Source organism: Acanthochromis polyacanthus, chromosome 8 (assembly GCF_021347895.1).
Source record: "Acanthochromis polyacanthus isolate Apoly-LR-REF ecotype Palm Island chromosome 8, KAUST_Apoly_ChrSc, whole genome shotgun sequence".
Lineage (NCBI taxonomy): Eukaryota > Metazoa > Chordata > Actinopteri > Pomacentridae > Acanthochromis > Acanthochromis polyacanthus.
The window spans coordinates 37,436,472-37,460,939 of NC_067120.1; the positions used below are offsets into that span (position 1 = coordinate 37,436,472).

Below are 24,468 nucleotides of genomic sequence, written 5' to 3' on the forward strand. Positions count from 1 at the left end.
CAGAAGAAGAGCCGGATCGCTCTATCAGCGGCGGAGGGAGGTGTAAATAAAGGAAAAGCATGTTTGTTCTTCACCCAGAGGATGGAGGAGGGAGGAAGATGGATGCAATTAAAGAGGAGAACCACCTGTCTGCTGCAGGGACGTTTTTCTGTTTCCACCTAAAAAAAAGAAAGATGTGTTTGTGTTTAGTGGAGCCACAGATGGATTGTTTATGTGTCTGGAAGCTGCTGCAGCAGCAGAAGAAACTAGCCTAGAGACTAAAATGTGACACAAAATAATGAAAATGAGAAACAAAATGACAAAAAATGACACACAAAACAACAAAAATGAAGCACAGAATGACTAAATGTGACACAAAACAACGAAAATAACACACAAAACAACGAAAATAAGACAAAACAACCAAATGAGGCACAAATGAAAATGTGAGAAAACAATGAAAATAAGACAAAAAACAACAAAAATGAAGCACAGAATGACTAAAATGTGACACAAAACAACAAAAATGACACAAAGCAGCAAAAATGTGACACAAAGCAACAAAAAAAAAAGACAAAGCAACAAAAATGTGACACGAAGCAACAAAAATAAGATGCAAAACAACAAAAATGTGACACATAAAAACCAAAATGAGACTCACATGGAGGAAGATGGATGCAGCTAAAGAGGAGAACCACCTGTCTGCAGCTTTTCTGTTTCCACGTAAAAAAGCTCAGATGTGTTTGTGTTCAGTGGAGCCACAGATGGATTGTTTATCTGTCTGGAAGCTGCAGAAGAAGAAGAAGAAGAAACAGGGAGGCCTCGTATGAGACTGTTAACATTTATAACTGGGATGTTAATGTAAATACGAAGCTGAAACTGACCGCTCAGAGAACGCAAACAGATGTGGAACAACTGCATGTGCACTGAAAGTGACAACAGGTGTAAACGAAGAAGCTGCTATCAACAAATGTAATGTAAGGTCACGACAAATTACAGGTGAAATTATGTCAACAAGCTAATAAGCAACAGCAAAGAGACACAAAATATCCATTAAAGGACTCAAAACGACTGCAAACAGATGCAAGAGACACGAAAAATGACCACAAAGAGACAAGAAATGAACAAAAAGAGACAAGAAATGACCACAAAAAGGCAAAAAAAATGCCCACAAATAGACAAAAAATTACTAAAAAGAGACAGCAAATTACTGATGACACAAATTGGCTACCAAGAGACTCAAAATAACTGCGAAGGGATTTAAAATGACCACAAAGAGGAAAAACATGACCAAAAAAGAGGAAAAAAAGGACGACAAAAAGACATAAAATTACTGCAAATGATATGTGGTATTACTCATCTCTCTATTATGATTAAATTGAAATGCTTCAGTATTTATGTGGCCAACATGCAACACTATTAAAATATATATGTTTTTAAAAAGAAACACAAAGCAATTAATTAGCTTTAGCTTTGGCTAACTTAGCTAGTTCAGTCTCTACTGTGTTTTTGCACCTTATTTTTTGTTCTTTGCTTTTTATTTTAATAAAAACGCACACAGTATTATGTTCATATGATACGATGAAATGTCAGAAGTCAAATATGCGCTTACTGTTTGGCTTCCTTTTAAAAACTGAGCCGTAAAGCTACAAAAAGCTGAAGTCAGCAGTGGTTCTGGTCTCAAAGTCTTTCCCAGTTTATCCCCTTCCATCCTCACGCTCTTCACTCTACTGTATTTTCTCGCTTTTTGGGGGTTTTTTTGCTTTCCTGATGGAAACCTGGTGCGATGAAAACAATGAAAATGAGGGAAAAAAATGACTAAAATGTGATCCCAAACAATGAAAATAACACACAAAGCAACAAAAATGAGGCACAAAATGACTCAAATGTGACAAAACAATGAGAATGTGACACAAAAAACTAAAATGTGACACAAAACAGTGAAAATAAGACACAAAACAACAAAAATGAAGCACATAATGACTAAAATAAGGCAAAACAATGAAAATGGGCCACAAAATCACTAAAATATGAGCAGTAAAAGAAAACTAGGCTGATAATTGTCCTAATGAGGGTCCACTGAAGCCCCCTCTGATGACGTGGCTCTTTGTGGACTTTCAGTTAATCTCCCATCAGCAGTAACTGGTAGTAAATCATGCTGTGACGTGAAGTCTGGGAAATCAGCTGCTGAATCACTCTGTTTCGGACACACGTCTTATTATAACGTGGCGTTAAACATTTCTCTTGCGGGTTAGGACGTATACAGGCTCGGTTTGCTCGTGGTTTTCTCTCGGCCTCGATATTTTTAATCTGCTCGGCCTCCCCTCCCCCTCCTCTGAAGACTCTTCTGTTCCTGAGTCCGGAAACTTGTGGTCATTTGTCAGCGTTTCTGTAATCATTTTGAGACGAGCAAACAGGTTGTGGCCTGTTACTCAGCTGCACAGCGACGGGCCTCAGATCAGCCAACACACACACACACACACACACACACACACACACACAAACACACACAACATGACTGCAAAGAGACACAACAAGGAACAAGATGACTGCAAAGAGACACAGTGACTGCAAAGAGACACAGTGACTGCAAAGAGACACAACATGACAAAAGGAGACACAAGATGACTGCAAAGAGACACAAAGACACAAAAGGTGATGAAAACTACTACAAAGACACAAAACTATTACAAGGAGACACCAAAAACTATACAGTGATGCAAAATGACTACAAAGAGACACAAAACGACGACAAAGAGACACAAGATGATGACAGAGACACAAAACAATGACAAAGAAACACAAAACAATGACAAAGAAACACAAAACGATGACAAAGAAACAAAACGATGACAAAGAAACACAAAACGATGACAAAGAAACACAAAACGATGACAAAGAAACACAAAATGATGACAAAGAAACACAAAACAATGACAAAGAAACACAAAATGATGACAAAGAAACAAAACAATGACAAAGAAACACAAAACGATGACAAAGAAACACAAAACGATGACAAAGAAACACAAAACGATGACAAAGAAACAAAACAATGACAAAGAAACACAAAATGATGACAAAGAAACACAAAACGATGACAAAGAAACACCATGCTGGTCCCAGAGCTCCTCCGTCACATCTAGCTGTGTGTGTTTGCGTGTTGTCGTACAGTAAAACCCCGGCTGTGTGTGTCTCTGGCTGGTGTTTGTGTGATTAATGGCTTTTGCTAAATTGATTTTCCACGTTGTGGGGCTGATAAAGTCCGCTGTTCCGCGGCGCTGTGCGGACGTCGTGTTTACTCAGGGCAGGTTAGCTCGGGATATGTTTCTTTTTGTCTTTCCAGCTGACTGCCAGTAAAAATAAATGCCGTTTTTTCTGTTTAAACACGCAGCGTGTCGTGTAAATGTTGGACTAACATCCTCGTGTTTCCTCTGCAGCCCACCGGCTACATGGAGACGTCGCTGTCCTACAGCTCCATAGAGGATCTGCAGCTCCTCTCCTGGGACAACGCTCCCAAATACTGTGTCCAGCTCAGCTTCCCTGGAGGAACCGTCCTGCTGCAGGTAACAACACGGAGAAAAACCAGCGCTACAGAGTGCTTTACTCATAGTAAACAGGGTTCCTGCTCCTCCTTTAAGGAATATCTGTGACTAGATGACACCTGGGTGGTTTCTTCAATCCACACTTCATCTAACTAGATCAAAATCCACCAAATCTACACTTTTTAAATCTGTTTTAAAGACATTTTTATCTCCTATAGCTGAAATAACGGTTTCACAAATTTGAAAATGGATTTTCAACAGGATTTACCTTTTCACAAACATGAATTTTTCACGTAAAACAGTGACAAAGACACACTAATTGACTACATGGAGAACAACAGACAACTATAAAGAGACAAAATGGCTAAAAAGAGACTGAAACACACAATACATGACCCATAAGATACAAAATAACCCACAAATTACTACAAAGAGACGCAAAATGATGACACAAGTGACCCCAAAGAGACAGAAAACGACCAGAAATAAAAAAGACAACTACAAATAGAGACAAAATGACTAAAAAGAGACACAAAGTGAGCACAAAAACATGAAAAGCAACCCAAAGTGATACTAAATAATGATTAAAAATATACAAAATGGCCAAAAAGAGACACAAAATGAATAAAAATAGACACAGAATGACCAAAAAGAAACAAAATGACCATAAAGACGCCAAAAATGACCAGAAAGAGGAAGAAAGCTACTATAAAGAGATGCAAAACCCCTAAACATACACACAAAATGACAACAAAAACATGCAAACAACCACAAAATGACACAAAATGACCATAAAGAGACACACAATGACCATAAAGATACACAAAATGACCTGAAAGAGGAAAAAGCTACTAAAAATACACAGAAAATGACTACAAAGAGACACAAAGTGACCGTAAAAAGACACAAAGTGACCGTAAAGAGACACAAAGTGACCATAAAGAGACACAAAATGATCATAAAGAGACAGAGAATGACCAAAAAGAGACACTAAGTGACCAGAAAGAGTCACAAAATATCCAAAAAACAGAGAAAATGGCTATAAATGGACACAAAATAACCAAAAATAGGCAAAAGGATGAAAAATAGGCACAAAATATCTATAAAGATGCCAAAAATGACCAGAAAGAGGAAGAAAGCTACTATAAATAGATACAAATCCATTAAAAATACACAATAAAATGACCACAAAAACATGCAAAGCAACCACAAAAAGATACAAAATGACCACAGTGACACATAATGACCAAAAAGAGACCCAAAATGACTATAAAGGGATACAAAAACAAACACAATAAGACAAAAAATGGCAACAAAATGACCACAAACATGATAAAGGGGCATTGTAAGTTTCTGTTACAGTGAATCTCTATGTAGGAGGGTGACCATGAAGACAAAAAATGAGCACAAAGAGACTGAAAATTACCTGAAAGAGGAAAAAACTGTTATTAGTAGATGGAAAATGAGTAAAAATACACACAAAATAACCACAAAAAGATACAAAACAACCACATAGACCTAAAACGACCCAGAACAGCTTGTTGTTGATTCTCAGTTTGTATTTTTACAGAACCGCTGTGCATACGAATGGATCATCTGGAGCTAAACACAGAAAGTTCTGCCCGATTACTGCCATGATTAACGATCAGTGATTTCTGGCTGCTGGGAACTTTGCTCCCGATTCCTCCCCGGCGACTCATATTTTTATCTGTTTACTTGAATATGTGGTGAAAGATCCGTTTTAGTTTTCCATGGCAGCATTTCATAACCACAGCCGTCTCTCACCTCCTCTTTGTGTCAAAAATATTTATGTTTTACAGATAAAACCACAATTTTATTGCTTTTCAATCATCTAAGTGATCGTAGATTAGTTTTTAAACCGTTTTCTGCTGCTTATCTGCATCCAGGTGATGTTAGTTCTAGTAGTTATGATTACTAATGAGATAATTAAGTTTACTTGTAGGTTAAACGAGGATTTAATCGTCTTTGTGCTGACTCGGTGAAGTCTTTGCCGCTGTTAGCCGTTAGCCTAATTAGCTGTGGTTGGTGCTCAGGGTCAGATGTGTGTACCTTCATCTTCCTCATCCTCCTCATCCTCCTCAGCTGTGTTTGCTTTATCCTGCTGCTCGGTGTTGGAGAGCCGCCAGAGCAAAAAGATCTGCTGCTTCTCCAGCACGACAAAACCTAAAGAGAGTTTTCAAGCCACCTAAAGAACACAGAAATGATTTCAATTTAACTTAAACTTTAACTTAAATGTAGAAGTTTACAGATCCAGAGAGTTTGTAGGCACTGAAATGTGCAGCATCAGTTACTCAAAGTATCTTTTTATGATGACTTTGTGTCTTATTGAGGTCATTTTGTATCTTTTTATAATAATTTTGTGTCTTATTGAGGTCATTTTGTATCTTTTTATAATAATTTAGTATCTTGTTGAGGTCATTTTGTATCTTTTTATAATTTAGAATCTTATTGAGGTCATTTTGTATCTTTTTATAATAATTTAGTATCTTGTTGAGGTCATTTTGTATCTTTTTATAATAATTTAGTATCTTATTGAGGTCATTTTGTATCTTTTTATAATAATTTTGTGTCTTATTGAGGTCATCTTGTATCTTTTTAAAATAATTTAGTATCTTGTTGAGGTCATTTTGTATCTTTTTATAATTTAGTATCTTATTGAGGTCATTTTGTATCTTTTTATAATAATTTAGTATCTTGTTGAGGTCATTTTGTATCTTTTTATAATTTAGTATCTTATTGAGGTCATTTTGTATCTTTTTATAATTTAGTATCTTATTGAGGTCATCTTGTATCTTTTTAAAATAATTTAGTATCTTGTTGAGGTCATTTTGTATCTTTTTATAATAATTTTGTGTCTTATTGAGGTCATTTTGTATCTTTTTATAATTTAGTATCTTATTGAGGTCATTTTGTATCTTTTTATAATTTAGTATCTTATTGAGGTCATTTTGTATCTTTTTAAAATAATTTAGTATCTTGTTGAGGTCATTTTGTATCTTTTTATAATAATTTTGTGTCTTATTGAGGTCATTTTGTATCTTTTTATAATTTAGTATCTTATTGAGGTCATTTTGTATCTTTTTATAATTTAGTATCTTATTGAGGTCATCTTGTATCTTTTTATAATTTAGTATCTTATTGAGGTCATTTTGTATCTTTTTATAATAATTTAGTATCTTGTTGAGGTCATTTTGTATCTTTTTATAATAATTTAGTATCTTGTTGAGGTCATTTTGTATCTTTTTATAATAATTTAGTATCTTGTTGAGGTCATTTTGTATCTTTTTATAATTTAGTATCTTATTGAGGTCATTTTGTATCTTTTATAATTTAGTATCTTATTGAGGTCATCTTGTATCTTTTTAAAATAATTTAGTATCTTGTTGAGGTCATTTTGTATCTTTTTATAATAATTTAGTATCTTGTTGAGGTCATTTTGTATCTTTTTATAATAATTTAGTATCTTATTGAGGTCATTTTGTATCTTTTTATAATTTAGTATCTTGTTGAGGTCATTTTGTATCTTTTTATAATAATTTTGTGTCTTATTGAGGTCATTTTGTATCTTTTTATAATAATTTAGTATCTTGTTGAGGTCATTTTGTATCTTTTTATAATTTAGTATCTTATTGAGGTCATTTTGTATCTTTTTATAATAATTTAGTATCTTGTTGAGGTCATTTTGTATCTTTTTATAATAATTTAGTATCTTGTTGAGGTCATTTTGTATCTTTTTATAATAATTTAGTATCTTGTTGAGGTCATTTTGTATCTTTTTATAATAATTTTGTGTCTTATTGAGGTCATTTTGTATCTTTTTATAATAATTTAGTATCTTGTTGAGGTCATTTTGTATCTTTTTATAATTTAGTATCTTGTTGAGGTCATTTTGTATCTTTTTATAATTTAGTATCTTATTGAGGTCATCTTGTATCTTTTTAAAATAATTTAGTATCTTGTTGAGGTCATTTTGTATCTTTTTATAATAATTTAGTATCTTGTTGAGGTCATTTTGTATCTTTTTATAATAATTTTGTGTCTTATTGAGGTCATTTTGTATCTTTTTATAATAATTTAGTATCTTATTGAGGTCATTTTGTATCTTTTTATAATTTAGTATCTTATTGAGGTCATCTTGTATCTTTTTAAAATAATTTAGTATCTTGTTGAGGTCATTTTGTATCTTTTTATAATAATTTTGTGTCTTATTGAGGTCATTTTGTATCTTTTTATAATTTAGTATCTTATTGAGGTCATTTTGTATCTTTTTAAAATAATTTAGTATCTTATTGAGGTCATCTTGTATCTTTTTAAAATAATTTAGTATCTTGTTGAGGTCATTTTGTATCTTTTTATAATAATTTTGTGTCTTATTGAGGTCATTTTGTATCTTTTTATAATTTAGTATCTTATTGAGGTCATTTTGTATCTTTTTATAATTTAGTATCTTATTGAGGTCATTTTGTATCTTTTTATAATTTAGTATCTTATTGAGGTCATTTTGTATCTTTTTAAAATAATTTAGTATCTTGTTGAGGTCATTTTGTATCTTTTTATAATAATTTAGTATCTTATTGAGGTCATTTTGTATCTTTTTATAATTTAGTATCTTGTTGAGGTCATTTTGTATCTTTTTATAATAATTTTGTGTCTTATTGAGGTCATTTTGTATCTTTTTATAATAATTTAGTATCTTGTTGAGGTCATTTTGTATCTTTTTATAATTTAGTATCTTATTGAGGTCATTTTGTATCTTTTTATAATTTAGTATCTTATTGAGGTCATCTTGTATCTTTTTAAAATAATTTAGTATCTTGTTGAGGTCATTTTGTATCTTTTTATAATAATTTAGTATCTTGTTGAGGTCATTTTGTATCTTTTTATAATAATTTTGTGTCTTATTGAGGTCATTTTGTATCTTTTTATAATAATTTAGTATCTTGTTGAGGTCATTTTGTATCTTTTTATAATTTAGTATCTTATTGAGGTCATTTTGTATCTTTTTATAATTTAGTATCTTATTGAGGTCATCTTGTATCTTTTTAAAATAATTTAGTATCTTGTTGAGGTCATTTTGTATCTTTTTATAATAATTTTGTGTCTTATTGAGGTCATTTTGTATCTTTTTATAATAATTTAGTATCTTGTTGAGGTCATTTTGTATCTTTTTATAATAATTTAGTATCTTGTTGATGTCATTTTGTATCTTTTTATAATAATTTTGTGTCTTATTGAGGTCATCTTGTATCTTTTTATAATAATTTAGTGTCTTTTTGAGGTTGTCCTGTGTCTCTCTGTGGGTATTCTGCATCTTATCATACTATTTTTGTGTCTCGTTTCACAACACTTCATGGTAGTTTTGCATCACTTACAGCTAATATGTTTTCTTTGTCGTAGTTTGTAGTCAGTCTGGGCCCCTTTTGCTTGTTTTTTGGGGTCTTTTAGGGTCTCTTTGTTGTTATTTTGCTTCCTTTTACAGTAATTTTCTGTTTCTTTGAGGCCATTTTGTGTCTTTGGTGATGTTGTGTCTCCATGTTGGCTTCACATCACTCCCTGGTGGTATTGAATCTATTTTAATGTCCTTTTCTGCTGTAGTTTTGCATCATTTTAGAGCCATTTTGGACATTTTGAGGTCCTTTTATGTTTGTTTGTAGTTGTTTTGCGTCTCTTTTGTGGTCTTTCTGGAGCCACTGTCAGTGTCTGTGTCCTTGTGTGTTTGGTGGTTGTTTTGTGTCTCTTTCTAGTCGTTTTGCTTCTCTTAAACAACCATTTTCTGTTGGTTTGTCGTCACTTTGGGCCATTTGCGGTCTTCATGCATCTCTTCATTTTCTGTACATGCTCATCATATCTTTGTGGTCATTTTGTTTTTCCCTTTGCAGTTGTTCTGCTTCTGCTGTAGACTCATTTTGTGTCCTTCTCAGTCATTTCTCTTATTTATTTCCTGCGTCTTTGTGGTAATTTCACATCTGTAGTCATTTTTGGGCTCTTGCCGTCACTTTTGCTTCATTTCCTGTAACTTATTCTGACTAGCCGTTTATCCCACAGGCTGATTTTTTTATTTATAAGTTTTTAAGTTTCCTCTGGTGAATTATCTGAAAATAGAAACACATGCAGGGAACCAATCATTGTTTGTCGGACTTGATGTCATCAAACTGCTGCAGTTTTACTTTTCAAACTGCGATACATCCCATAATACTCATGTTCAATGTTAGTTTTAGAGAAAATGAACAGATTTAGTGTTTAGACGGTGACACCTGGATGGATGTAAACTGATGTGGTGTCAGTTTTTAACACAACTCAGATGTGTTTTTATTAAAAAATGGTCAAACTACGTGAAAGTTGTCAAAAATTACACAACAGTTGTCCCAAATGTCTCAATATTCATCATATCTGATCATTTAGTTGTTTTTCTCTCTTAATTTTTGTATCAGTTTCAGTAATTGTGGGACCTTTGTGTTTGTTTTGCATTCTTTATAATGATTTCTTTATTTTTAAGGTCATTCTGCATATTTTGTCTTTTTAAGGCCATTTTATGACCTTTACAGTCATTTTATGTATTTTTAAGTTCATTTTTACATCTTTTTTTTAGTAATTTTGTGTATTTTTAAGGTCATTTTTACATCTTTAATAGTAAATTTGTGTCTTCTTAAAGTAATTTTGCATCTTTTATGGTAATTCTTTCATATTTTTAAGGTAATTTTGCATCCTTTATAGTTATTTTGTGTATTTTTAAGGTCATTTTTTACGTATTTTTATAGTAATTTTTTCGTATTTTTAAGGTAATTTTATTAACATCTTTTTATAGTAATTTTGTGTATCTCTAAGGTAATTTTGCATCCTTTATAGTGTTTGTTTTAATATTTTAACCTCATTTTGCATCCTTTATAGTAATTTTATGTATTTTCGAGGTCATTTTGCATCTTTTTAGAGTAATTTTGTGTATTTTTTAAGGTTATAATGTATCCTTTATAGTAATTTTTTGTATCTTTAGGGTCATTTTGCATCTTTAATAGTAAATTTGTTCATATTTTAACATCATTTTGCATTCTTTATAGTAATTTTGTGTATCTTTAAGGTCATTTTGCATCCTTTTATCGTGTTTGTTTTAATATTTTAACATAATTTTGTGTCCTTTATAGTAATTTTATGTATCTTTAAGGTCATTTTGCATCATATCTGATCGTTTGTTTTCCTGTCTTCGCTTTCCGTCTCTGTCGTAGTTTGCGTCAGTTTGTTCTTGTTTTCTTGTTTGTTTTCATTAAATATCCTAAAGTTATTGTAGATAAAGGATCAGCTGATTGTGAGGAGGTCAGCTGGGAGCTTTATTCAGATTTCTTTGCTCTTACATGGAGCGCCCGCTGGTTTAGAGGCGTCGTGGCGTAACTTAAAACTGACTAGAATGACGAGAGGCGGCGTCAGTGAGTCCGGTTTTAATCTGGTGTGGAGATAAAATCTACAGACTCCTTCACAGCAGCACATAAAAGTGAATTTTCTTTCCTCTATCTGGCTGAAAACGGTACAAACTGTGCAGAGCTCACTGTTCCTGTTCCAATCTGACCGTTTCTTTCTGCAAACTCAAACCGGTGTGACCTTAAGCAGCGCTCCTACCAACGATCAATTATTCTGCTGCTGACAGACACACAGGAAGCAGACGGTTAAATCTGTGATAATCCATCAATATCCTCCATGTTTCTCCTCTTTAAATCTGTATTTATCGATCAGAGACTTGATTTAATATAAAAACTGAATAAAATCTGAGATAATCTAACTCATCTATTACTGATTATCCGACATGTTTTTCACTTATAGAACCTTCATTTTTTAAATCTAGACTCACTAAACACCGGTTTTTAGTCTCATTCAGCCTCTCAGCGATTCTACGCAAACACAACATTTTCTGTCCCTCAGATTGTCGTCATTTGGTGTCTCCAGCTGTTCCCGGCAGATGTGTGGCATCATTTGGCAGCTGTTTGTGGCCGTTTCTCGTCTCTCTGTGCTTGTTTCGACTGTTTGACGTCATTTTCTGTGTCACTTTGTCATCATCCTCTCACTTTTTGTCACTTTGTGGTCAGTTTATGTCTCTTTTTTTTGTAGTTTTCTGTCTCTTTGTGGTCATTATTATTATTTTGTGTCACCTTGTCATCATTTTGCGTCTCTGTGTGTCGTCTTTGTGCCTCACTTTCATTATTTTTGTTGTCATTTTGTGTTCTTCTAGGTTTTTTTTGTATTTTTTGGGTTATTTTCTGTTTTTTTGTCTTTGGAATCATTTTCTGCCTGTTTTCATCATTTTCTGTCTTTTTGTGTGTTTTTATGGTTGTTTTGTGTTTTTTGTCATCTTTTTGTGTCCTTTTGTCATCATTTTGTGCGTTTGTAACCATTTTTAAAATCTCTTTATGACCGTTTTGTTTGTTTCTTGTTTTTTCTGTCTCATTTTTGTCTCTTCTGTCATTTAATGTCCTTTTGTGTCTATTGTTTTTGTTGTTTTCAGTCTCTTTGTGGTCATTATCTGTCACTCTTCAGTTGTTTTGTGTCTCCTTTACATAATTTTGCGTGTCTTTTTGTCATTTTGTCTCTTTGTGATCATTTTGTGTCTCTTTGTAGTTTCTTTTACATCTCTCTTGCTGGTTTGTGTTTTTTTTTGTGCCTCATTTTCATTATTTCTGTCTCTGTCGTCCTTGTAGTTACATTTTTTGTCTCTTTTTTGGGTTATTTTCTGTCTCTTTGTGGTTGTTTTGTGTCTCTTTGAGCCCTTGATGCTAGCTTTGTGTATTTTCTGGCATGCGTTTGTGATTAATTTTGTGTCTCTGTATTGGTTTTGCGTCAGTTTGTTGTCCTTCTACGCCTTTGTGCTCCTTTTTGTGTCTCTTCATGGTCTTTTGGTGGTTGGCTTTGCGTCTTTTTATAGTGACTTTGCGTCATTTTTTTGCACATTTTGTGATACTGTTGTGTATTTGTAAGTGTTCTGCAGAACTTCCCAGCAGTTTGTGCATCACTTTGTCGTAGTTGTGTGTCTCTTTGTCATCATTTTGTGTCTTTGAGGTCATTTTTCGCATCCATTTGTGATCATTTTGTGTATTTCTTGTTTTTTTCCGTCTCCTTTGTTGTCATTTTGTGTCTTTGTGACCATTTTGTCTCGTTTCCGTCTCGTTTTTTCTGTCTCATTCTCATCTATTTTGCTGTCATTTTGCATTTTTGCCTTTTTTTTAGTTGATCTTTGTAATTTAGTGATTATATAATTTGCCTTTCTTCCTCTTCTTGGTACTTTTAGCGTCTCTTTGCCGTCGTTTTGTGTCTCCCTGTAGTTGATTTGACCACGGAAGCGATTCTGTTTGAACTATTTTTCTTCATAGCAGATTTTGTGGTCAAGTTTTGTCTCTTTGTGGCACTTTTTTTTTTTTGCGTTTTTCCTCAATTTTTTTTCAGATTTATTAAATGAAATTAAAGTTTTGTAATATACAAAACAAAACGGTCATAATTCTACAAATAAATAGTCTCAAGACAAAAAAGTTACACAGTTTAAAAAAGCTATCAAACATATTTTTATTTTATATTATTTTATGTTTTTTAGAATATTTCTTCAAAATTTTTCTACTTTGTTTTTTTATTATTTTATGTTTGTGTTATTTTATTTGTATATTTTCTTTTATTTATAATATCTCATTTTGATGTTTTTATATAATTTTATATTTTTTATTATTTTCTACGAAGTTCTACTTTTTTATTTTTGTGGTTATTTTATTTATATACTTTATTTTATTTGTTAATATTTATAATATCTTATTTTGGTGTTTTTATATTATTTTATATATTTATCGTTTCATATTTGTATGCATTATTTTGATTTTATGCGGTTTTAATCACATTTTTAGATTTTGTTTTAAAATTTTATATATATATATTTATTTAATTTATGTTTTTGGTTTAGTGTAGTTCATATTTTTTATATGTACACGTAATTTTAAAATGTTTTTCCTATCGTGATTTTTTCATCTTACTTTAATATTTAATTTTTGTAATCTTTTTTATTGTCTGATACTTTGTTTTTCTGTTTTAAGCCATTTTTATCTGATTTTTAAAATATTGTACATACTACTTTTCTTTTTATATTGTATTTATTATTTATTTAGTTGCTTTTTTATTTCTTTTAGATATATATTTATTCTTCATTTGGTTAAAAAAAGTTACACAGTTTAAAAAAGCTATCGAACACGTTGATATATTATTTACATTTTTCATTCTCATTTATTTTCTTTACATTTTACGAGTTTAATTTTGGTATTTTTATCACCGTGAGTCACTTTTAAAGCACTTTATGTTTGAGTTTCGTGTAAAATCCGCCTTCAGAGTGAGCTGATGTGTGAACTGTAGCTTTGTTGATGTGTTTTTGACTCCAAACGTCGACCTGAGCTCACCTCTAACCATCTGTTTGTGTGTCTGTTGTGTTGCTGCAGGCTGCAAACAGCTACCTGAGGGACCAGTGGTTTCACTCCCTGCAGTGGAAGGTAAGATCTCTGACTATTTATTCATTAGTTTCGCCAGAACCCGCCTCGTAAAGACGACCACACGCCGATATTTGCTGCAGAACGATCCCAGACGGAGGTTTTAGTCGTGCGGCAGACCGACTGGCAGCGCTTCAGGCCTTTATGAGGATCCGAGCTGTAAACCAGCAGTGCTGAGCTAAATCAGGCCGTACAAGGAAGGAAGTGAGGCTGAGCTGCTGCAGTTGTGCTTTAAAAACCACAAGAACACAGCCGAGTCTGGACAGGTGGACGCTGCACAGCTCTGGATCCTCACAAACGCTTCCTGGGAAATCCAGCCGGACGATTACTAGAGAAACGTCCACATGAAAAAAATCGCACTTTTAGAATATTTATCCTCGATGTGTTTGATGATATGTCCAACAATGGGTCCCTCAGATATGGCAGAAAGACCGTTCTGTGTGTTTTTGTTTATCTTTGAGCTGGATTTGTGTGCGTTTGCAGCTGTTTTGTGTCTTTATTTAGTTGCTTTGTGTATTTTTGTAGCTCTTTTGTGTCTGTAAATCTTTCTGTGGTCGTATTTAGTTTCTTTATAATTGTTTTGTGTGTCTCTTTTGTACTTTTTTGTCATGATGTTGTTTGTTTTGGCAATTTTGTGTCTCTTTTTGTTCATTTTGCTTGTCTATGTTGTTGTTTTGTGTCTTTTTTTTGTTTTGCTTGTCTATGTTGTTGTTTTGTGTCTTTTTGTTTGTTTTGCTTGTCTTTGTTGTTGTTGTGTGTCTTTTTGTTCATTTTGCGTGTCTTTGTTGTTGTGTTGTCTCTTTTTGTTTGTTTTGCTTGTCTTTGTTGTTGTGTTGTCTCTTTTTGTTCATTTTGCTTGTCTTTGTTGTTGTGTTGTCTCTTTTTGTTTGTTTTGCTTGTCTTTTTTGTTGTGTTGTCTCTTTTTGTTTGTTTTGCTTGTCTTTGTTGTTTTGTGTCTCTTTTTGTTTGTTTTGCTTGTCTTTGTTGTTGTGTTGTCTCTTTTTGTTTGTTTTGCTTGTCTTTGTTGTTTTGTGTCTCTTTTTGTTTGTTTTGCTTGTCTTTTTTGTTGTGTTGTCTCTTTTTGTTCATTTTGCTTGTCTTTGTTGTTGTTTTGTGTCTTTTTGTTCATTTTGCTTGTCTTTGTTGTTGTTTTGTGTCTTTTTGTTCATTTTGCTTGTCTTTGTTGTTGTGTTGTCTCTTTTTGTTCATTTTGCTTGTCTTTGTTGTTGTTTTGTGTCTTTTTGTTCATTTTGCTTGTCTATGTTGTTGTTTTGTGTCTTTTTGTTCATTTTGCTTGTCTTTGTTGTTGTGTTGTCTCTTTTTGTTTGTTTTGCTTGTCTTTGTTGTTGTGTTGTCTCTTTTTGTTCATTTTGCTTGTCTTTGTTGTTTTGTGTCTTTTTATTCATTTTGCTTGTCTTTGTTGTTGTTTTGTGTCTTTTTGTTCATTTTGCTTGTCTTTGTTGTTGTGTTGTCTCTTTTGTTCATTTTGCTTGTCTTTTTTGTTGTGTTGTCTCTTTTTGTTCATTTTGCTTGTCTTTGTTGTTGTTTTGTGTCTTTTTGTTCATTTTGCTTGTCTTTGTTGTTGTTTTGTGTCTCTTTGTTCATTTTGCTTGTCTTTGTTGTTGTTTTGTGTCTCTTTTTGTTCATTTTGCTTGTCTTTGTTGTTTTGTGTCTTTTTGTTTGTTTTGCTTGTCTTTTTTGTTGTGTTGTCTCCTTTTGTTCATTTTGCTTGTCTTTGTTGTTTTGTGTCTCTTTTTGTTCATTTTGCTTGTCTTTGTTGTTGTGTTGTCTCTTTTTGTTCATTTTGCTTGTCTTTTTTGTTGTGTTGTCTCTTTTTGTTCATTTTGCTTGTCTTTGTTGTTGTTTTGTGTCTTTTTGTTCATTTTGCTTGTCTTTGTTGTTGTTTTGTGTCTTTTTGTTCATTTTGCTTGTCTTTGTTGTTGTTTTGTGTCTCTTTTTGTTCATTTTGCTTGTCTTTGTTGTTTTGTGTCTCTTTTTGTTCATTTTGCTTGTCTTTGTTGTTGTTTTGTGTCTTTTTGTTCATTTTGCTTGTCTTTGTTGTTGTGTGTCTTTTTGTTCATTTTGCTTGTCTTTGTTGTTGTTTTGTGTCTTTTTGTTCATTTTGCTTGTCTTTGTTGTTGTTTTGTGTCTTTTTGTTCATTTTGCTTGTCTTTGTTGTTTTGTGTCTTTTTGTTCATTTTGCTTGTCTTTGTTGTTGTTTTGTGTCTTTTTGTTCATTTTGCTTGTCTTTGTTGTTGTTTTGTGTCTTTTTGTTCATTTTGCTTGTCTTTGTTGTTTTGTGTCTTTTTGTTCATTTTGCTTGTCTTTGTTGTTTTGTGTCTCTTTTTGTTCATTTTGCTTGTCTTTGTTGTTGTTTTGTGTCTTTTTGTTCATTTTGCTTGTCTTTGTTGTTTTGTGTCTTTTTGTTCATTTTGCTTGTCTTTGTTGTTGTTTTGTGTCTTTTTGTTCATTTTGCTTGTCTTTGTTGTTGTTTTGTGTCTTTTTGTTCATTTTGCTTGTCTTTGTTGTTGTGTTGTCTCTTTTGTTTGTTTTGCTTGTCTTTGTTGTTGTTTTGTGTCTCTTTTTGTTTGTTTTGCTTGTCTTTGTTGTTGTTTTGTGTCTTTTTGTTCATTTTGCTTGTCTTTGTTGTTTTGTGTCTCTTTTTGTTCATTTTGCTTGTCTTTGTTGTTGTGTTGTCTCTTTTTGTTCATTTTGCTTGTCTTTGTTGTTGTGTTGTCTCTTTTTGTTCATTTTGCTTGTCTTTGTTGTTGTGTTGTCTCTTTTTGTTCATTTTGCTTGTCTTTGTTGTTGTGTTGTCTCTTTTTGTTCATTTTGCTTGTCTTTGTTGTTTTGTGTCTCTTTTTGTTCATTTTGCTTGTCTTTGTTGTTGTTTTGTGTCTTTTTGTTCATTTTGCTTGTCTATGTTGTTGTTTTGTGTCTTTTTGTTTGTTTTGCTTGTCTTTGTTGTTGTGTTGTCTCTTTTTGTTCATTTTGCTTGTCTTTGTTGTTGTTTTGTGTCTTTTTGTTCATTTTGCTTGTCTTTGTTGTTGTTTTGTGTCTTTTTGTTTGTTTTGCTTGTCTTTGTTGTTTTGTGTCTCTTTTTGTTCATTTTGCTTGTCTTTGTTGTTGTGTTGTCTCTTTTTGTTCATTTTGCTTGTCTTTGTTGTTGTGTTGTCTCTTTTTGTTCATTTTGCTTGTCTTTGTTGTTGTTTTGTGTCTTTTTGTTTGTTTTGCTTGTCTTTGTTGTTTTGTGTCTCTTTTTGTTCATTTTGCTTGTCTTTGTTGTTGTGTTGTCTCTTTTTGTTCATTTTGCTTGTCTTTTTTGTTGTGTTGTCTCTTTTTGTTCATTTTGCTTGTCTTTGTTGTTTTGTGTCTCTTTTTGTTCATTTTGCTTGTCTTTGTTGTTGTTTTGTGTCTCTTTTTGTTCATTTTGCTTGTCTTTGTTGTTGTGTTGTCTCTTTTTGTTCATTTTGCTTGTCTTTGTTGTTTTGTGTCTCTTTTTGTTCATTTTGCTTGTCTTTGTTGTTGTTTTGTGTCTCTTTTTGTTCATTTTGCTTGTCTTTGTTGTTGTGTTGTCTCTTTTTGTTCATTTTGCTTGTCTTTGTTGTTTTGTGTCTCTTTTTGTTCATTTTGCTTGTCTTTGTTGTTTTGTGTCTCTTTTTGTTCATTTTGCTTGTCTTTGTTGTTGTTTTGTGTCTTTTTGTTTGTTTTGCTTGTCTTTGTTGTTGTTTTGTGTCTTTTTGTTTGTTTTGCTTGTCTTTGTTGTTGTTTTGTGTCTTTTTGTTTGTTTTGCTTGTCTTTTTTGTTGTGTTGTCTCTTTTTGTTCATTTTGCTTGTCTTTGTTGTTTTGTGTCTCTTTTTGTTCATTTTGCTTGTCTTTGTTGTTGTTTTGTGTCTTTTTGTTCATTTTGCTTGTCTTTGTTGTTGTTTTGTGTCTTTTTGTTCATTTTGCTTGTCTTTGTTGTTGTTTTGTGTCTCTTTTTGTTCATTTTGCTTGTCTTTGTTGTTGTTTTGTGTCTTTTTGTTCATTTTGCTTGTCTTTGTTGTTGTTCTGTGTGTCTTTCTATATTTTGTGTCTCTTTGTAGTCGTTTTGTGTCTTTTTGTTCATGTAGCATGTCTTTGTTGTTGTTTTGTGTCATCCTATAATTTTGTTTTTTTACTTTTTTGTACTTGTTTTGTGGATTTATTTAGTTGCTTTGTGTATTTTGCAGCTCTTTTGTGTCTATAGGTGTTTCTGTGGTCGTATTTAGTTTCTTTGGAGGTCTTTTGTTCGTCTTTGTTAGTACTTTTGTGTTTCTGTAGTCATTTGTGTCTAGTTTTGAGTCACTTTGAGGTAACTTTGTGACTTTTCATGGTGATTTGACTTCTCTTCATAGTTGTTCTGTGATTATTTATGGATGTTTTGTGTGTCCTTGTGGTCATTTTGCATCTCTTAGTGATCATATTGTGTGTCTTTTTGTTTGTTTTGCATCATTTTGTGTCTCTTTGTAACTGTTTTTTTTCTTTTTGTAGTTATTTGAAGTCTCCTTGTAGTTGTTTTGTGTCTTTTCGTGGTTGTTTTGTGACTCTTTGCGGTCATAAGGTGTCTCTTTATTGTTATTTTGTGTCTCTTTGTGGTTCTTTTGTGTCTTCTTACTATAATATAGTATCATTTTGTAGCCATTTTAAGTCCCTTTGTACTTGTTTTGTGTCTCTGTGGTTATTATGTCTCTTTTTGAAGTTGTTTTGTGATTATTTGTTGTACTTTCTTGTCTCTTTGTGGTCATGTTGTCTCTTCCTGTAGCTGTTTTCAGTCTCTTTGTGGTAAATTAATTGACATTCAAACAACAGATGTGAGCAGTCCTTTTACTCAGCCTGTCTGGACCTGGTACCTTCTGACCCTGGTGGCTTCTGCTCCAACGCTCTGCAGACCTGCTCAATATTCACGAGTCCGTGTTCTCTTTGTGTGTCCTTCAGAAAAAGATCTACAAGTACCGCAAGGTTCTGAACAACCCGAGTCGCTGGGACGTGGTGCTGAAGGAGATCCGGGCGCTGGTGGACATGGCTCTGACCTCACCGCTGCAGGACGAGTCCATCCACCAGGCGCCGCTGCACATCATCTCCACCCTGCTGGCCGAGGTACCGACACACACTGATTCACAAAAACACACTGATTCACATAGAAACACACTGATTCACATAGAAACACACTGATTCACAAAAACACTGATTCACAAAAACACACTGATTCACATAGAAACACTGACGCACACTCGTGCACGTCTCACCTGTGGGGCAGTCGGGGAGAGTCAGCAGCGTTTTATTAATCACAGCTTGTTCAGGCACAAATGGAATGTCTAAATAACAAATCTAGTATTTTTTTTAAAGATTTTCTTCAATTTTTCTACTTTTTAAAAATTTTTTAAATGTTTTTTATGGTTGTTTTGTTTGTGTATTTTGTTTTGTTCATAATATCTTATTTAGTTATTTTTATATTATTTTACATTTTTTATTTCTATATTATTTTATATGTTTTTTATCATTTTTCTTCTAAATTTTTCTACTTTTTTGTATTTTTTGGGTTATTTTATTTGTATATTTTCTTTTATTTATAATATCTCATTTTGTTGTTTTTATATAACTTTATATTTTTTATTTTTGTATTATTTTCTACAAATTTTTCTTCTAAATTTTTCTACTTGGTTTTTTTATTTTTGTATTTTTGTGTTATTTTATTAGTACATTTTCTTTTATTTATAATATCTAATTTTGTTGTTTTTATATAACTTTATATTTTTTATTTTTGTATTATTTTCTACGAATTTTTCTTCTAAATTTTTCTACATTTTTATTTTGTATTTTTTGTATTTTATTTGTGTAGTTTCTTTTATTTAAAACATCTAATTTGTTCGTTTTATTTAATTTTATATTTTTTATTTTGTATTATTTTCAATGAATTTCTCTTCTAAATTTTTCTACTTTATTTTTTTGTTTTTGTGGTTATTTTATTTATATATTTTATCTATTTTATTTGTTGTTATTTATAATATGTTATTTTGTTGTTTTTATATTATTTTATATATTTATAGTTTCATATTTGTAAGCATTATTTTGATTTTATGCGGTTTTAATCACATTTTTAGATTTTGTTTTAGAATTTTTAAATATATATTTTTATTTAATTTATGTTTTTGGTTTAGTGTAGTTCATATTTTTATATGTACACATATTTTTAAAATATTTTTTCTATCATGTGATTTTTTTCCCTCTTACTTTAATATTTAATTTTTGTAATCTTTTTTATTGTCTGATACTTTGTTTTTCTGTTTTGTGCCGTTTTTATCTGATCTTTAAAATATTGTACATACTACTTTTCTTTTTATATTGCATTTATTATTAATTTAGTTGCTATTTTATTTTTTTTAGATATATATTTTTCTTCAGTCCTTCACACGTGTGCGTGATGTGCTTCTGTTCATCTTGGACCCGATCACTGTTTTTTGTTGTCATTGTTTACAGAGTTTTATGTACAAAAAACTTGAAAAAATACTATTTATGCCTGAAGACGCCCTTTTGTAAAATAATCAAAGAAATCCTAATTCTTAGTTTTGCACTGATTTCACGTAACTACATTTCAGTTTAGACTTTCTTGGTCTGTCTCATCCACGACCTCCAGCCTTCACGTCTGTTTAAAACGTCTCCTTCCATAAATATTTTTCCTTCTTGTGATGTCAGTGAGAATCTGCAGCTCAGGATTCTCCAAATATTTTCCCAAAATATTCGTCTCTTTGGAGACCGCTGCGTCCGACTCGTGTCATGTTGGGATTTGTCCTCGTGTTTGCTCTGATGATGCCGTCGTCTCCGAGATGTTTGGATAATCGTGACGTGACGACGTGATGTAGTTGTAAAGCAGGAGCCTCCCTTTAGACCACACCTGGTTCTAACATGACAGTAAACACAGTAAATCCATCTTTTATGTTGTTATAAAGACGTCTGATCACTGAGAGAGCAGCAACAGAGAGAGTTCAGGAAAGAACTGGTTCAAAGTTTGGAGGCTGTTAGTTAAACTTTAATAAAAACTTCCAAAGTAGAAATTAATAAACAACAATGAGACAAAAGTAGAGTCTAAGTTTAGCTTTAATTCACTCTGTTCATGTGTATATATTTATTTTAAATAGATACACATCCATCCAAATACATGCTAACAGCACAGTTAGCTTTTGAAAATAAAAAGTATATATTCATTTTAATATATGCACTGTTTATAAATTAGTAATATAAGTTATAAGTATTGTCTAATGAGACAGAAAAGCTTGAAAAACATTTTAGCACCACTGCACATGTTATGTCTGGCTAAAGGGGTGATAACTGAAATATGTGCAGGTTTCTTGCTAATTTGAACTAAAGAGCTTCAAAGCTAAATAAATACATGCAGAACTTTAAATATTTTATTATTTTAAGCCACTTTATTTAGGTAAAATCACAGGAATTCGACTGTAGGTAGAGGCAGCAGCTACTGCTACTTAGCTATTCTTAGCTAGGCTAATTAGCTTCTAGCAGCGCTAATTTATCTGTTTTTGTAATCCTGTATGATTAGCTTGAACTAATATAATATCTCGTGATATGAAAGCTCCGTTACTTACAAATTGGACCATTAAAAGTGATTTTGTTCCATCAATAGGAATCAGGAAAAGTGGATAAACTAGTTGCAGTAAAGCTAGCCAGATGGCACAACACCTAAGAAGTACAACAACTAAAATATGTGTGAATGTATGGCTTGTTTGAGCGAAAGTTTTGAAGTAAATTATCTTTAATTACATGACTGGATACTTAATTTTTAAGATAAAGCAACTTTAATCAAATAAAGTCACATGAATTTCACCTGAGACAGAGTTAGCATTTATTGCTGCTCAGCTTGAAACAGTGCTAATTTATCTGTTTTTTGTTTTTTTTGTCCTTTATGTTTAGATTGAACTGACACATTTTCTTGTGATATGAAAGCTCAGTTGCTTACAAGTTGGACGATTAAATTTTTTTTTCCATTTATAAGAATAAAAAAAAGTGGATAAATTAGTTGCAGTAAATCTAAAAAGACTTAAAACTTTTCAACACAGCACAAATGTGTGAACAAACTGAAGGGTTAGCAGCTAAAATATGTGCAAAAAGTTTTAAAGTTATTTTACCTTTTAATTGCACAACTGAATAGTTAATTTATTTTTTAAAGCAACTGAATTACCACCGAGTCAGTTAGCATCTATTGCAACTCAGCTAATCTTTGCTAGGCTAGTTAGCTTCAAACAGCACTAATATTTCTGTCCTTTTATTATCCTTCATGATTAGATTGAACTGCTGCGGGTTTTACATGATATAAACAGCCAGTTACTGACATGTTGGAGCATTTAAATACTTTCTTTGTGTTGGAAAAAATGTGTAAATTAGCTGCAGCTAAAGCTAGCTACTCAGTTTTCCTTTAATTTTCACAGGAAATAAATTCTTCTATGGTGTACTAATGTCTGATATTGTGCTACAGTATTTCAGCTTTGCAGTGTGGTTAAATTTAAGACAGCATAATTTTAAGAAAACCTCTAAACTGTGTTTTTTTGTGTTTCTTCTTCTCCTCTACAGAACTCTAATCTGAGCACTCAGGATCATGAGAACATCATCGTGGTGAGTTTAAACTGATATTTGACGTCCGGTTGATGATTAACTCTCCTCGGCCTGTTTTAATATAGAATATAGACCCTCCTGATGTTTTTCTTCGCGCTACAGTCGTGCATTTGTGTGTTTGGATGGCGGCGGGCGGTCGATGCGGAGCCGGAGAGAAGCTGTGATGTTTGTGTAGCTCACCTGTTCTCGCTGCACCTGACAGCTCGGTGCTGCTGGCGCTGGGCCCGGGTAAATAACAGATAGCATATGGAAATATTCATATCTGAGTGTGTGTTTGCAGGCCATCGCTCCTCTCCTGGAAAACAACCACCCACCGCCTGACCTGTGTGAGTTCTTCTGTAAGGTGAGCAGAGCCAGGCGGAGCTTCTGGAGGAAACAGGCGGCGTGTAAACGGCGTTCTTACGGAGGTTCTCACCGTCTGTCCTCTTGTCTCGTTTGCAGCACTGTCGGGAGCGGCCGCGGTCCATGGTGGTGATCGAAGTGTTCACTCCTGTGGTCCAGAGAATCCTTAAACACAACATGGTGAGAACAGCTGAGTCCAGAGCAGCACTTTAACCAGAACTTCTACTACAGTACAGATCTAAAGCACTTTATTCTCTACTTTCATCACCTCAGCTACAACCATCTTCAACAATCACACACAGACGCTGCACATGCCGGTTTTCATCCGTTATTCTTTCTTTTTGTTGTTGTTTTGAATGCGTTTTTATGTAATTTGTGCCTTTTAGCCATGTCAAAAATAGAATTTCTGTCACTATTGGGACAGACAATTAAGTTTACCGAATCCAATTTAGAATCAGAAAAGCCCTTAACCCTCCTGCTGTCTTCATTTACGGGCACTAAAAAATGTTGTTTCCTTGTCTGAAAAAATAGAAAAAAATCTGCAAAAAAATTTCCCAAATTTCAGAAAATTTGCAAAAATGTCAGGAAGAAAATTCCAATAATTTCTTAAAAGTTTCCCTTAAAAGTTTTGTTTTAAAAAAAAAATCCCCCAAACTGGGCAATTCTTGCAAATATTTTCAAAAAATGAGTAAAAATCTTCCAAAAAAATTCTAAAAATATCTAAAGTGATTACATATTACATAAATATCAGTAAAACTTCTAATATTTACATAAAAATCAACCAAAATCCAGCGAATTAGATTTTTATGTGACTATTCTTTAGAAACATACTCAACATTTCTTTTTTTCCCACCAATAAATGTTCAAAGATTTCCCAAAAATGTTGAAAATGTGGACATCAGAAGTTTCACTGTGAAAATGTATATTCTTCCACATTTTTAAACTTTAAAACGGGTCAATTTGAGGCACAGGACGACACGAGGGTTAAAGCCAAGTGAGTTCGCACACACAAGGAATTTGCGTGGTGCATAAACAGAGTAAAAGAATAAATATACACATCTAGATCTGAGAATTTCTAAATAAAAAAATAAGTATAAGAAGTACAGTGTAAAAGTAAGTGTAAACAAAGTACAGTGTAAAAAACGGACATAAGTTTGCCTAACCAGGGTAATAAATTTAAATTACAATGTTGCACATAATTATTAAGGTATTGCACATGTGCTATGAATATTGTCTATGTACTGGATATTGCAGCGGCAGTGAAACAGGAGTCCTTCGTGATTTCCTGATTTATTGTTCATTTACTTTCTAGTTCTACTTTATTTATATGACAGTTGCAGTTACAAAAAGCTTTACAGAGCAGGATTTCTGGCAAAAAAAAAAACACAATCAGATTTTTCTCATGTTTTCTGCAACTTTTTTTTTTTTTTAATTT

At 32.5% G+C, this 24,468-nt stretch overlaps 2 protein-coding genes across 2 annotated transcripts in view; both read left to right on the forward strand.

Annotated features, from left to right (window-relative positions):
* The window catches only part of gan (gigaxonin), a 182,657-nt gene that overhangs the window by 74,093 nt on the left and 84,096 nt on the right, over positions 1-24,468 (forward strand). The gene's annotated exons all lie outside the window — the stretch shown is intronic.
* The window catches only part of cmip (c-Maf inducing protein), an 87,014-nt gene that overhangs the window by 26,839 nt on the left and 35,707 nt on the right, over positions 1-24,468 (forward strand). The window contains exons 2-7 of the mRNA XM_051952039.1: positions 3,420-3,545; positions 13,997-14,047; positions 19,002-19,163; positions 22,650-22,691; positions 22,972-23,034; positions 23,133-23,213. Coding sequence (XP_051807999.1) covers positions 3,420-3,545; positions 13,997-14,047; positions 19,002-19,163; positions 22,650-22,691; positions 22,972-23,034; positions 23,133-23,213 — 525 coding nt within the window. The remainder of the gene's footprint in view (positions 1-3,419; positions 3,546-13,996; positions 14,048-19,001; positions 19,164-22,649; positions 22,692-22,971; positions 23,035-23,132; positions 23,214-24,468) is intronic.